Raw genomic sequence first — 14,957 nt, forward strand, 5'->3', positions numbered from 1 at the left:
ATAATTCATTAAATATCTATATTCACAAAAGGCTAAAACTGTAGCATATTACTGCCCAGCTTTGGTACCTATTTTTAGTCCAGAAAATGATCAGAATCTAAAATTCAAAGTACAAGTTCTACTGAGAGTAGAAAGTTTCTATAAAGCACAGTTTCTACTGAATATATCTAACTTTCACATCTTGTAAAAGTCACACAAATCATAAACAGAACTATTGGAAGCTGGATGCAGTCCATAATCAGCAATACTCCCAAATAAGGACATCACTTTTGTTGTCACTCAGAGTTTTTGAGTTTGAGTAAAGTTACTACTTACTGAAAGGAATGCCTCACTTAGTATATTTCAGAAAGAGGAAAAGCTCTTAAGATCATAGCATCACTACCTATGTGAAACTTCTGACCTTATAGTACCATGGTGATAGTAAAAATTAACCTTTTGAATGTTAGGTACCATACTGAGCATCTTATATGTATTATTTTCACCTTATCTTGAATAGCAACCTTGTAAGGGAGGTAAAGTTACTATAATTTTCAAATCTAGGTGCAGAAAGGTTAATTTTCTCAAGGTCACATACCTATTAAATGATACAGTTAAGATTTGAAAGAATCGGAGACAGAAGCCACCATGAACATTAAAAATAGCAACACTTGGGACAAACAGTGACTAAGTCCCATGGGGAAAGGGTGGTGCTAGGCATTGAACCCAGAATCTGCTGCATGAGGACAAATGTTCCACCACTGAAATACCTCCCCAGCACTTAGCATTTTTAAGATAAATTCTTACTACAACTCAGATTGGCTTTGAATTTACTGTGTAATCTAAGTTAGCCTTGAATTCTTTTTTTAAAAATTCATTGTAAAGATGCAGTACAGAGGGGTTACAGTTACATGAGTAAGGTAATGAGTATATTTCTTGTTGAGCATTGTTACCTCCCTCCTTTGTTTTTCTCCTACTATCCCTTCCCTTTCCCACTTCCCCCACTCCTCCTCTCCCCTCCCAAAGTTGTAAAGTTCATTTTCAACATAGTGTCTTGTGGGTATGATTGTGGGAATGATTGGGTCATTCTGTGTCCTTATTTCAGCATTTTGTTATTCCCCTTCTCCTCCCCAAATTATATAAATGTATATACAAGATGCAGGGCACCAAAATCAAATACAGCAACAACAGGGGATGTACCATAGGGGGAAAACATACAAAAGAAACAAAAGAAAATCGCATAGTACATTAAAAAAAACAACAACAAAGAAAAACCTCTTATGTCCATATTTTGGGATTCATTTCACTTAGCATCATCTTATATGGTCATATATACATAGCTTTTGAGCTTTTCTGTTCATCTGATAAGATTATACTAGACATAGTAGCTGCACTCCCCTGCTAGAACCTCCAAACAACTCCCATGGACTTGAATTCTTTATCTTCCTGCCTCAATTTCCCAAAGGCAAGGATTACAGGTATAGACCTCCACTCTCAGCTTGTGAAGGAATTTTTACTTGAGATTTCAGACTTGCATTTATTTATTTATTAAAGATTAGACATTTAAAAAGATACATATCAGTATTTAACTTGTATCCTGGAAAAATAGCTAATTATATAAGTTCATATGGAACCTACAGGTTAACATTACAAGAAGGTGTTGTTGTCTTCTCTTTACAGATAAGAGAACTAAGTCTGAGTTCAAAGTCTATAGCTTACAGATGATGGATGGGAATTTTGAGGCTAGCTAGGTAACACCGAACATATGCTGTTCAACTACATGTCAAGAAGAGACTCAACTAAAAAGGAGGATAAAATGATTCAAACCTACATCAATTGTTTCATTTATTTTTTAAAATCCATAAGCTTATAAATTATTAATTATGGTGTCATTATAAATATGGTTACAATATAATCTTTTATCTGTGTGTAGGCTAGTTCCAGGTTTGAACTCAAGGCCTGAGCACTGTTCCTGAGCTTTTATGCTCAAGGCTTGTATTCTACCACTTGAGACACAGCTCCACTTCTAGCTTTTTTGGTGCTTAATTGGAGATAAGAGTCTTTTTTTGGGGGGGGGGTTTCCGGTCATGGGGCCTGAACTCTGGGCCTGAGCGCTGTCGCTCAGCTCTTCAGCTCAAGGCTAGCGCTCTACCACTTGAGCCACAGTGCTACTTCCGGCTTTTTTCTTTTTGCTTATGTGGTGCTGAGGAATCGAACCCAGGGCTTCAGGCATGCAAGGCAAGCGCTCTACCACTGAGCCAACTTCCCAGCCCCAGAGATAAGAGTCTTAATGGACTTTTTTGTCTGGGCTGGCTTCAATATATGATCCTTAGATCTCAGATTCCTGAGCAGCTAGGATTACAGGTATGAGCCACCAGTGCCTAGCCACAATATATTCTTAACTGATATATTAGAATATATCTTCATCATGGTTAATTCATTTATTTGTGTTAGTTTTGGGCTGAGGAAGGCAACAATAGAAGGTACTATAGCAGAGAGAAAGAATACAGATGGTTATAGTTGTGTATATGTTTATCATAAAAGTCTAAAGTTGGAGAAAAGGTATGGATGGCTATATCTTTTGAGAGAAATTTTCTAAGAAAATAAATAGTATGAGATATCTAAAACTTGATTAGATTTATAGAAATAATCAATCCTCAGCATAGGAAAAAATTTAATGTGTGAAGTCTGTGTTTACAGACTTCATTATGCCACATTACCTAGAATGTCATATACCACTCAGTAAATTTAGCATCTCATTAGGCATTACAACAGAGGCTAAGTGAAATGATACTCAATCTCTATTGATCTATCTATCTACTTATCTATGAAAATTTCAAAATACATGAGCCTTCTAATAACTACCTTTTTTTTGCTTTAGATATTCTAGTTTTGATACCACTTCGTTCAATTTTTAAATAAATCCAAATTAGGTTTATTTGCAGACATATTCTGTGACACAGTAAAACATTAATACTTTATCATTTATAATCTTTAATTTGGGGTATTGTTTTCTAGTGTATTGCAACTGACTGTGTGCAATTACTTGGCCCTTGATGTCTATCTGTTTCCTTCTGACATTCCACAAAGAGATATTGAAGTCACACTGATGCAATCAAAGAAATGACTGATAACATCACAGAATGACACCCCATTAGTGACCTCATTATCTTCTAATTTAGAGCAACAAGAAAGCCACACTTCCATGATACTCCACCCATACCCACGGACCTCTGATGGCATTCTGTCCAACTCTAGATGAAGCACTGGGCTCAAAGCTGTGGGAGAGAGACCTGATTCTCAGAAGTTAATGAACCCCAAAATCTTGGGCAGCATCCCTTAATGCTCAGCCTGACCATGTACCAGCTAGGCTGGAGAGATTTACAGCTGACACCTTCAATTTGAAAAACAAACAACACTGACATGTTAAATGAAGACAATAATGTATGGCAGTAAAAATTGTCAAGATTATACTCCTTCAGTTGCTGGTCCACTTAGGGACCACTCACTGCTGCTTGTGTATTTGCCTGTGGTCAGCACTGTGAGAACATTAACAGACTCTGAGTCTGGATGGCCTTGGCTAAATTCTGGTTCTATGGCTCACTGAAATGTCATCTTGAGCAAGTCACTTCCTCATCCATATAATGCAGATAATAGCAGTATTCACTTTAGATGCTGACGTGGAAAGCAACTGGCCTGAAATATAAGAGACTTAGTACTTGGTACTAAGGAAGAAATCAGTGATTATTATTCCTGATTTTATAAAGTCTATAGTCTCATAATAAAGGGGTTTTCTACAAAGAAACAACTGACACAAAAGGTGTCCATGAGGAGAAAAAAATATGTCTTCAAATAATTCATGTGTATTTTTTCTAGGAATGCTTATCTCATTCAAATGTATAAAGTACATTCAAAACCTTCATAATGTTAACAAGTAAATGCAAGGCTTTCTGCTAAATTAATTTTTAATTTCCTTTTATTTATTTATTTATTTATTTATTTATTTATTTATTTTTTTTTTTTTTTGTCGGTCGTGGGGCTTGAACTCTGGGCCTGAGCGCTGTCCCTCAGCTCTTCAGCTCAAGGCGAGCGCTCTACCACTTGAGCTACAGCGCCACTTCCGGTTTTCTGGTGGTTTATTGGAGATAGGAGTCTCACGGTCTCTCCTGCCCGGGCTGGCTTTGAACCGCGATCCTCAGATCTCAGCCTCCTGAGTAGCTAGGATTACAGGCGTGAGCCACCAGCGCCCGGCTTCCTTTTATTTATATACTAATTCAGCCAACTCATTTTGCAGTTATCATACAAAAATCACTGCAGAATATGACAACATAAATCAGTCTATGCAAAATGCTTATCACTTTAGTAAAGGAGATCACATATTTACATAAATAACTTTGTGAACTAGAAGAAGATGTAAAAGGGATAAAAAAAAAAAACCTGAGGTGGAAGGAAGAATGATTGGTCTGAGGATGAAGGAAATGCCAACGGAGGTATTATCTGAGATAGATCTTGAGAGACAGATAATTGTGATTCAGAAAAGCAAAGCTAGCCGCAAAGAAGAAGGTGCTCCAGGCCAAAGGTCAAGTTCACAGGAAAATACTTGCAAAATATCGAGGGTAAGAACATGGAACAGGCATGCTGTGGACAGATGGTAAGAACCTCAGAAGTCTAACAATGATGTGAACACAGTTTAAAATGCAATTGCACTCTATTTTCTATGTCTATCTTGAATTCATTCCTTATTGGAACTGTAAATTCAATTAAGACTCACTTCAGATTAAGGTTGTCTTTAAAATAAAAGGGCCTCTTTTGCCAGCTTTCATGTGATATAAATTATATCTATATAAATAAATAAATTATATCTATATAAATATCTATATATAAATTATATCTATATAAATAAATGATATCTAAAACTTTTCCATGGTACACCTTTAGTTTCTTGAGTTCTTAAAAGCTTATCTGGTATCATATTGGAACCAAGAGATAGCCAATTCCATTTTCCAGTCTTCATGGCATAGGCATCTGAATTTTGATGTCTGAGACCAAAGAAATCCCTATGGAAAGACAGAGATTGCTGTAACAGAAGCAGCTGACAGCGAAAGGTGGTGACATGTAAGAACAGCTAGTTAAGGAATGAAAGATGAATGTCTGGGCGTATCTGTTTGTTTGAGTTGTCAACCTCTCCCTAACTCTTTCATTAAACCCCAAACTAACCTTCAATTGCCCAGAGACCTTAATCCTAACACAATTTCCAACGTTCCAATACCATCAAGCAGAAAGAGGGGGTCTTTTGTTCCATGTTAAGAATAACTCCAACTATAAAACTCTACAAATTCCCCTGGAAGAAAGAGGCTACAGGGATTTGTAAATCACTAATTCTATCAAGTTGTATAAATAATAATAATAATACACTGACAGAAAAATGTGTGTAGGTTTGAAATGAAGAACTGTCTTCCAAAACTGTGGCGCAATTGGAAGATCTTAATTTTGTCCTAAAAAAAAAAGTTGTTTTGATGCAAGCCTTAACTCTCTCAGGCAGACAAAATTTCAAGGTTTCTGGAAAGCTCATTTCTGGATAAACTCCTTTCAGCCATTACATTTATACTCATGTTTTCTCAGGTTTCCCATTATAAATTCGGTAGTGTTTTTTACCAAACTCTGCGCTACTTTTCTCAAAATGTCCGGCAGCCCATAGCTCCAGAAGATCCCGGGACCTCACTCCTGACTTGATTCTTGAGACTTTCTAAACATAGGGTACTATAATCTGAATAATAAAAAAGAAATTTTGTATTATTGGCATCACCTAAGTTTCTTCTACCTAGACTTACGGTATTCTTTTAGCTCCTATTTTCCCAACAAATGTAATAATTCAAAGATCGAATTAAGGCTAGGGCTGGCCATTTTCAGTGGGCACACTGCCAGATAGAGTGTATCATCCAGAGTCCAAAACCTGATCCAGTGCCTTCACCTAGTTCCAAATGACCAAGAATCAATGATGGGTGGAACTGATTCAAAGGATGATGACAAACCAAAGTTACTGAAATATCCAACTGCTATTGACTTTCCTTCCTTTTAAAATTCATCACATTTCCCACTTCCTTTTAGTTTGCCTTTTATTTTCTTTGGGAACTTCCTTGCCAGGTACTGAGTAATAGAACTAGTTGTCACAAGAACAATGTCATTCTCAGAAAAGCACACCTTACAAAATAGCTTGGTTTCTTTCATAGAATCCCCAACCACCAAATTTAGGATTTCCTTATGGATGAAGGCATATTTGTGATAGTAACAAGTCATCAATATTTAAGTGTTTCCTTTGATCTTATATCTAAAACTAGTACCAAATATGTCCCTTTAAAAGTATTCAACTGAATTATCTTTAGGTTAGTTAACTATTTACTTGAAAACCTATAGGAATGTTCTCTAAGGGAAATAAACTGAAGTAAAGTGTGCATCATATTTAACAAGGAAACTATCTTATTGCATGGACAAATATGGATCCCATAAATACAAAATCTAGATTTAAGTCCCAGTTTATCATTAACTACATGAAGCCAGGGGGAAAATTCGCATAGTATCTTTGAGTCACAGTTTTCTTTTTTAGTAAAAACAGGAATCAAAATAATATTTTTTTTCCATAGGGAATTGTAAAGGTCAGAGGAGAAAATTATTTTGGATTATAATGGTTCCAAATGAAGCATCTACCGCTTCCTGGTATTGCTAAAGGAGTCATGGCTTGCCTCTTGATCCCTGAAAGAGCTTTCCTTTTTATTTTTGTGGTTTTTAAAAAAGAGTTCATTTCCTTAGCTTTTTCTTCAGACATTTCCCTCCCCACCCTTCACCCCCAACATACAAACATTTGGCTCATCTACTTGAATGATGGCCACCAAGTGTTTACTTGGGAAGACTAAACCAAATTCACCACAGTACCATGCTGTAGCAGGCAAGCACAGCTGTGTATATTGACACAAAACAATCCCCTTTCCTTCTTCTTCCTCAGTGGCACAGACTAAGTAATACAATTTTGACTTAGTGTTTAAATACTACTTTAATCATTCTTTCTTCCACAATCATCAATTTAAGTACTATTGGCTCTCACTTAAATGCTGAATGTTTCTTCATTTTCATTATATCTGAGAACCAAAGACCTGCAGAAATGGCTAAGACCTGCAATGCCAACATGGAGGCTAGAGGACCAACAATTACCAGCCCAAACATTCCCAGTACTTTCTATATATTTAATCCTCCTAGCCCTATGAGTAAAATATTAATATCCTTTGTCTTATACGTTATAAAACTGAGGCTTTACTTGATTTAGTGTATTCTCCAAAGTTGGCCAGTTCATGAGCAGCAGAAACAAACTCTGTTTCTCTCCATCACTTCTCAAAGCTTCATTCCAGAAGAGGAGAAGGGAAGAGTGAAGCCAAGAATAAATTACGCCTCCTACAAAATTAAGAAGAGGGGCTGGGAAGATGGCTCAGTGGTAGAGCCTTTGCCTTGCATGCCTGAGGCCCTGGGTTCGATTCCTCAGCACCACATAAGCAAAAAAAGAAAAAAAAACGGAAGTGGTGTTGTGGATCAAGGGGTAGAGTGCTAGCCTTGAGCTGAAGAGCTGAGGGACAGCACCCAGGCCCAGAGTTCAGGCCCCATGACCAGACCCAAAAAACAAACAAACAAAATTAAGAAGAGTGAGGAAAGGGGTGGGTGGGGAGGGATGGGTGAGAATGTTGAACATGGTGACATTGAGCAAGATGCTTTATGTTCGTTCATAAACTGCTTTGATAAATACTAACTCCTTTGTACAACTACTTAAAGCTCATTTTAAAAGTAAAAAATTTTAAAGCCTCATTCCCTCTCTTATCTCTGTTCTGTAGCTTTCTATTATTCACTCTATAAGTTTTAGAGTATCTTCTACTCCAGACACTTACACTAGAAGCTAGAATCATTTGGAGAGGTGCCTTAAAAACATGAGCAGCCAGGTCACTGTAAGTCCAATTGAAATTTTGAGAGAGTAGACCCAATATCTGTTATTTTTTTAATTCAGCCAATAATTCTGTCATGCTGTGAAAATTGAGAATCGTTTATTAAAACAAAAATGCTATTATTCCTGTATTTTAAAATCCAGAGTATAGCTTTATTACAAAATATCTCGTTAACATACTGTTTCTCTCTTGAAATAACAGGTGGAGAAGATATTCATAGATTCCACTTTGAACAAGCACTACATCAAGAATCAAGTAGTCAGGCTGATGTACGTATGTTGGGGCTAAAGTATAACCACAGCCTAGAGGGTCAAAGGGCAAAAGATTCAGGATCCTTCATATATTGTGTGTCTCTGTGATTCAGCCCTTACTAGGATGCTCATAGATACTATGTCTCAGTCTATATCTGTAATACAGAGCTAGCCACTATTTTGTAATAGAAAAGTAAGATTTTGGGTGGTGTGGAAGAGGAAGTGATATACTTATATTTCCCCGGGAGACAGTTATCCCAAATAGCAGAAGCAAGATTCAGAGTTTATCAACTGGTTATTAGGTCTAAAATCTGCATGCACTAAGTACTATGCTTTTGACAGATGTGTCACTTTGAAAGCATTAGGAAGACAGAGTTGACTACGAAACTTTACCAGTAGAAGAACCCTAGTCACAAGAGACATGCCCAAACAAAAAGATGTTTCTATTGTATTTGTTGTTATTGGGATGGAAGAAGGCTCAGATCAGTTGCAGAAAGTGCTCAGAGGTTTCAGTTGTCTTACTTTGAAAATCACATAGCTGAACATTCAGACACAAATCCATGAATATGTATGATTAATCTTCTTTTTCGTGGGGCCTGAACTCTGGGCCTGGGCACTGTCTCTCAGCTCTTCAGCTCAAGGCTAGCGCTCTACTACTTGAGCCACAGCGCCACTTCCGGCTTTTTTTCTTTTTGCCTATGTGGTGCTGAGGAATCGAACCCGGGGCTTCAGGCATGCAAGGCAAGCGCTCTACCACTGAGCCAACTTCCCAGCCCATGATTAATCTTCTTAAAGGAAAAGAAAAAGGTTATATTCATCTGTGGATTTATTTAAAAGAAATAATCACTAATAGACTTTGTTACCAATAGACTAATGTCTTATTGGTTTACTTATTCCAAATTCTTATACATTTCTGGTAACTGAAGACTTTCGTGAGACTGTTATAGTATGAATTGGATAATTTAGAAGCTGAAAAGCATACAAACACTAGAACTCTCTAAATTTCATGCCATCTTTTTTTTTCAAATTCTGATTTGTCATGGCATCCTAGAAACATTCTTATAGTTTTATGAAATCCTTCACATTTATAACCATTATTAATATGTAATTTATTTTGTGTGATTCTAGAGAAATTCTATCTGATGATCAGTGTTAATTTCTCTTATTTAAGATGGAAATTTACTTGGACACCTATTTGTATTTGTATTTGTACTTTCCTATCCCAACACCTGAAGGGAACACAATACATAAAATGTCTTGGAATCTATATAACACTCTACTTTTTTAGCCAAAGATTCTGGGAAAATAGGCCTATAATTTTTTTTTTTACTGTTTAGATACTTTGTAGCAAAATTAGAAAAGATGACAGATTAATATATATTATTTTCAACTTTTAAAAAGTCCCAAAATTGTTTTATTTTCCTAATTTAAGGATCTATTAAAAATAAGTTCCATGCATGGCAGAATTGAACCTATACAGATACAAAGTTGAAGAAACTGCTACATAGCTTGAATAGGAATAAGAGACCACACCTTCAAGTATAGCAAAGAGGGAATTGATACTTTTAGGTATGTTGTAACTATCTACTAGTCCTAAGCTTTGTGGAATGGAAAACAAAGGGAGCAGTATTTCAATTTGAAATAAACCAAGTCTCAAGATCAGAGCTGATCAAAGAGAAACCAGCCTTTTAAGGAAACAAATGTCCCATCATTTTAATGACTGCACTAGGGTTAGAGGACCGCTTCTTATAAATCCTGTAGCAATGATTCAGATATCAGATTATGATTCATTGTCCCAAGAGAACAGGAAGCTTTCTTCCAGTCCTCCGAGCTCTTTATTTGGATGATGACTTTTTATGACTGCAAGTTACCCAACTGCTGTAACCAGCCTTCAAAAGAATAAGGGAAACACACTTAAAACATAATAAAAGCTGGAAGAAGGAACCTATGAAATAGCCTCAGGTCAAAAATACATCAAGGATGACATACAGAAGAAGGGTGTAAATATGAAAGCACTAAACTTTGGCAGTCAGCAATTGAGGCATAAATCAAGAAGGAAGATACGGGAAAGATCATAGGACAGTACCAGATGCATCTTTTGAACGTGCACCTTTCTGTTGTATTTGTCATAGCCCAGAAGATGAGGTGAAGGCAGATACTGTTACAGCATACCAGATCCCCTCTACTGTGCCTAAGACAAAAAGAGAGAAGAAAATCCACCACATCTTAAATCAGAAGATTAGAAAAACAAGAGCCCTGCCGATAAATGTCTCATCAGTACAAGCCAATAGTAAGTCGCTTCCTTTCTATGTGACATGAACTTCCCTATTTAGTTGATGTTTTGTATAAACATAAACTCATTTGTCATTTCCACTTCAAGTCAGTTAGAATTCATAGGTAAGAGAATTCAATTTAAACATATGGCATTTCAAGAGTTTTTTTTTTTTTAAGTCATTCTCTGATGAAAGGATGTCTGAATGTAGTCTTCAAGTGGTTTTCCTGGAAGAAATTGATTGGTAATCACCCCAAAATAAAAGCAAAGCTTTACAGCAAACAGAGGGTTAATCTGAGCAGCCCCTGCCTATATGACTGAGCAAGTGAAAATACCAAGGGTAAAGCAATAACTGTGATTCTAGATAGGAGCTTCCAAAAGCACAAACTTATCTGTTGTCTTTTGAAAGCATAGGGAAGGGATCGTAGGGGGAAAACAAAGGAGGAGGCAACAATGCTCCATAGGAAATGTACTCATTACCTTGCTCATGTAGCTGTAACCCCTCTCTCTGTACAGCATTTTTACAATAAAAAATACAAAAAAAGCATGGATGGGTCTATATATGGTGATGTTATAAGGTTTTTAATGACTTTCATCCTATAAGCAATTGGAGAAATGATTATAAACCAACTTTGGAGCCACTAAAACCATCTGATAAACAATGCTATAAGAATCACTAAAAACCCAGGTGCCAGTGCCTCATGCTTGTAATCCTAGTTATTCAGGAAACTGAGATCTAAGGATTGGGGTTGAAGGGTAAACAAAGGAGGAGGCTGCAATGCTTGGTAAGAAATGTATGCATTATCCTGCCCATGTAATTGTAGCCCCTCTGTACAGTATGTTCTCAAATAAAATAAAATACAATTAAAAAAAAAAAAAGCTGGAAGCAGAAAAAAAAAAAAAAAAGAAACTAGCCCTAGTAGAAAAGTCTGTGAAACTTTTATCTCTAATCATCAAAAAGCCAGAAGTAGAGGTGTGGCTCAAGTGGTAGAGCACTAGCCTTGAGCATAAAAGCTCAGGGACAGTACTCAGGTCCTGAGTTCAAGCCCTAGGACTAATGAGAAAAACTAAATTAAAAAAATCACAAAACAGAGGGAAAAAGCTTTACTGGAAACATTTCTGTATCCTTTCCATTTCCCCTTTTTGTTCACTTTCAGCTATTTACACTGCTATCATTTCCTTGAATTTGAGAGAAACAACACTTATCAAGGCCTATCTTCTATATCTCATTACTATATTCCAGTGAAGTTGGGAAGTGGAGCTGTGGCTCAAAATAGCACAATGCTAGCTTTGAGCAAAAAGAGCTCAGGGACAGCACCCAGGTCCTGAGTTCAAACTCCAGGACTGGCAAAAAAATTGTACATTTGTCTCTTAGAAATTCATTGTTTGTGTTAAGATATTCAAGACTTTGAGAAGTCCGGATATGCAGATACCTGTTTCTTCTTGTATGGCAATAGATTTCCATAGCACTTACTTTCAGCAGACGAATATGGAATTTGTAGGGAAAATCCATATTTTGTAGGGAAAAAATCCATTGGCTACCAGGTTTAAGAGTCATAGAGGAGAGTCAGAGCAAGTAATCTGTATCACATATGAGATAGGATGCCCTGCCATGGTAAGACTAGCTGATTCTTGAAGCGGAAACCTCATCTGGAAGTGAAAATCTGAGATAGGGAAAGGAGCAGAAGTTTCCTGATGTGATTGAGAGTCAGCGACTTAGGGAATTAATTAAGCTATAGACCTCTCCCAAGTAGAAAGAAGGAACTGTCAAAAGCTTAATCTACCTTCTTTGTTAGGTGGGAAGGCCCAGGAATGCAGGTTGTGAAACAGTAGCCATTCTGCTGTGTTGGGTTGTACCTAATTTCCAATAATGTGTTAATTTGCCAGGAATTTAAAAGCCTGAACTCTGTGAAACCAGAAATGGAACATTAAATGGTCTTCTTGTTATTTTAATGACTGTAGTAAATTAAGAGGTTAAATTGTACTGATGGAGAACCTAATTCTTGTAACACCACTGAGTCACTAAGGACCCAAGTATTGCTCCATACCTTTGCGTCCATTTCTGTATCTAAAATTGCAATGAAAATATCTGTTCTATCTGAAATCATAAAAAGATCATGAGAATATACAAGAAAGCAGAAAATGTAATGTAGAACCAAAAGACTGCTTTGACTTAGGAGTGAATATGCTTTGGAGACCTCAAAGAATTGATGTTAGTTAACTGATAGCAGGGACAGCTAAAACATTGAAGGTTTCAGCATTTCCAACTGTATTTACTGGCAGTTAGAAAAGTTCCATACAGCAGAATGCTCAGAGCCATTCCTCACTAAAGCAGTCCTTAATTTGGCAACTTCTAAAAATATAGAAAATGGCAGGGATTCTAGGTTGAGAATAGAAATAATTATGTAAGTCCAGATTCATTTGGTTTGTCAAGAATCAGTGTTTTGTCTGACAAAGAATAATAGGGTTTCTTCCCCCAATACAATGTATCAGAGCAAAGATAAAATCAACTTGCTGGTACTAAAAAAGCACCAGAACAGCTCACTTACTCTGTATCAGGCATTGGATGCTTCAGTTCCCAGGACCATGTCTGTAATATTTAAAGCCCAGAATACTGACCGGACTTCTCTCAACTGAGAAGTATTCAAGAAAAGAGTGTATATATTTCTTTTCACTTATACACTGGAAAGTAATGCTAGTTGGTGAAATATAGAAATCTATAAGATATTAATATTAGAAAATAATATATATTATATAACATGATATTGTATATAGTTGTTATATTATGCATAACATAATATATATAACATGTAATGTCAAAGATATTTATATTATATATTAGACATTATTTTATAATATTAGGATTCTATTCTTAAAACTTCGGTTACACTTAATAGCCATTATGTTTAAACACCGATCATTCCTAAGAATGGATAAGTTGCATTTTTTGTGTGTGTGTTTATGCTAGTTTTGGGGTTTGAACTCAGGACTTGAACCATTAGCTCTTTTGCTCAAGGTTGGTGCTCTGACACTTGAACCACACCTCTACTTCTGGCTTTTCCATGGTTTGAGGTAAGAGTTTCATGCTCCGGCTGTTTCAAACTGTCATCCTCAGATCTCAGTCTTTTGAGTAGCTAGGATTACAAGTGTAAGCCAGCAGCACCTGGTAATAACTTTCATTTTGCTAGACTAATGTTATTTTAACTGAAGAACTTTAACACTGTGCAATCATGAAAATCCTGAATCTACATTTGTTGCTCACAAAGGGCACTAACAAAGGTTAGTAATTTGAGGACAAGTTGTTGGGGAAGGAAAACAATTGATCTGGTAAGCAAAAATAAAAGGATTTAACTTTCCTCCTCCTCCTCTTCCTCCTCTTCCTCCTCCTCCTCCTCCTCTTCTTCCTCCTCCTCCTCCTCCTCCTCCTCCTCCTCCTCCTCCTCCTTTTCTTCTTCTTCTTCTTCTTCTTCTTCTTCTTCTTCTTCTTCTTCTTCTTCTTCTTCTTCTTCTTCTTCTTCTTCTTCTTCTTCTTCTTCTTCTTCTTCTCCTTCTTCTCCTTCTTCTCCTTCTTCTCCTTCTTCTTCTTTCTTCTTCTTCAACTCAGGGGCTGGGTGATATCTCTGAGCTTCCTTTGCTCTGGGCTAACACTTTACCACTTGAGCCATAGTACCACTTCCAACTTTTTCCAACTATTTTTGGAGGTACGAGTCTCATGGACTTCCCTGCGTGACATGGCTTTGAACTGCTATCCTCAGATCTCAGCCTCCTGAGTAACTAGGATTATGGGTGTGAGTCACGGGTGCCCGGCTTAACTATTTTCTTAAGATAGACCATCATCAATACAAATCATCTTCTTTTATGGTTGTAGACCCAAAGGTTATATAAAAAGTTGTGAGAGACAGTTTCGTGCAGTCCCATCTGTTTTTCTGATGCACACAAGGACTGCTATTTTCTTAGCTTACTGGATTGTCTAGGTTCTATAAATCTAAGGAAAAGTTACTGATTAGAAACTTTGTAAGTCCTATCCTAGAGTTGGTTTTCCCAGGAATTATTAAATCAACAGTTAATGTTTAGGACAGAAAGAGTGTCTTTTCCCAGGAAAAGAGAGAATATAACAAATAGCTATTGGTTCCTAGTGGTTCACATAAAACTGAGGATAGTAATTTTCCTCTAAAGGAAAAGGAGAGAAAACATTCCTTAGAGAATACTGTGTTTGTATGTGTGCATGCTTATGTGAATGTGCTATGTGTTACTGGGGCTAAAACACAAGACCTCACATCTAGGCATCTACCACTTGAGAGCTATGCTTCTCACATTTTCGTGTGTGTGTGTGTGTGTGTGTGTGTGTGCGTGTGTGTTGAGATAGGCTCTTACTAATTTTTGCTTATACTGTCCTTTAAACTGTTTGTATTCTTGTCTCTGCTTCCCAAATAACTGTTCCACCATGCCTGGCTCTAGGACAACAATCTAATCCAT

At 36.8% G+C, this 14,957-nt stretch overlaps 1 protein-coding gene across 1 annotated transcript in view; it reads left to right on the forward strand.

The window, feature by feature from the left end:
• The window catches only part of Tmprss11a (transmembrane serine protease 11A), a 44,114-nt gene that overhangs the window by 13,524 nt on the left and 15,633 nt on the right, over positions 1–14,957 (forward strand). The window contains exons 4-5 of the mRNA XM_070012594.1: positions 8,160–8,227; positions 10,342–10,492. Coding sequence (XP_069868695.1) covers positions 8,160–8,227; positions 10,342–10,492 — 219 coding nt within the window. The remainder of the gene's footprint in view (positions 1–8,159; positions 8,228–10,341; positions 10,493–14,957) is intronic.

This window comes from Dipodomys merriami, unplaced genomic scaffold (genome assembly GCF_024711535.1).
Source record: "Dipodomys merriami isolate MVZ:Mamm:240054 unplaced genomic scaffold, mDipMer1.0.p SCAF_9, whole genome shotgun sequence".
NCBI lineage: Eukaryota > Metazoa > Chordata > Mammalia > Rodentia > Heteromyidae > Dipodomys > Dipodomys merriami.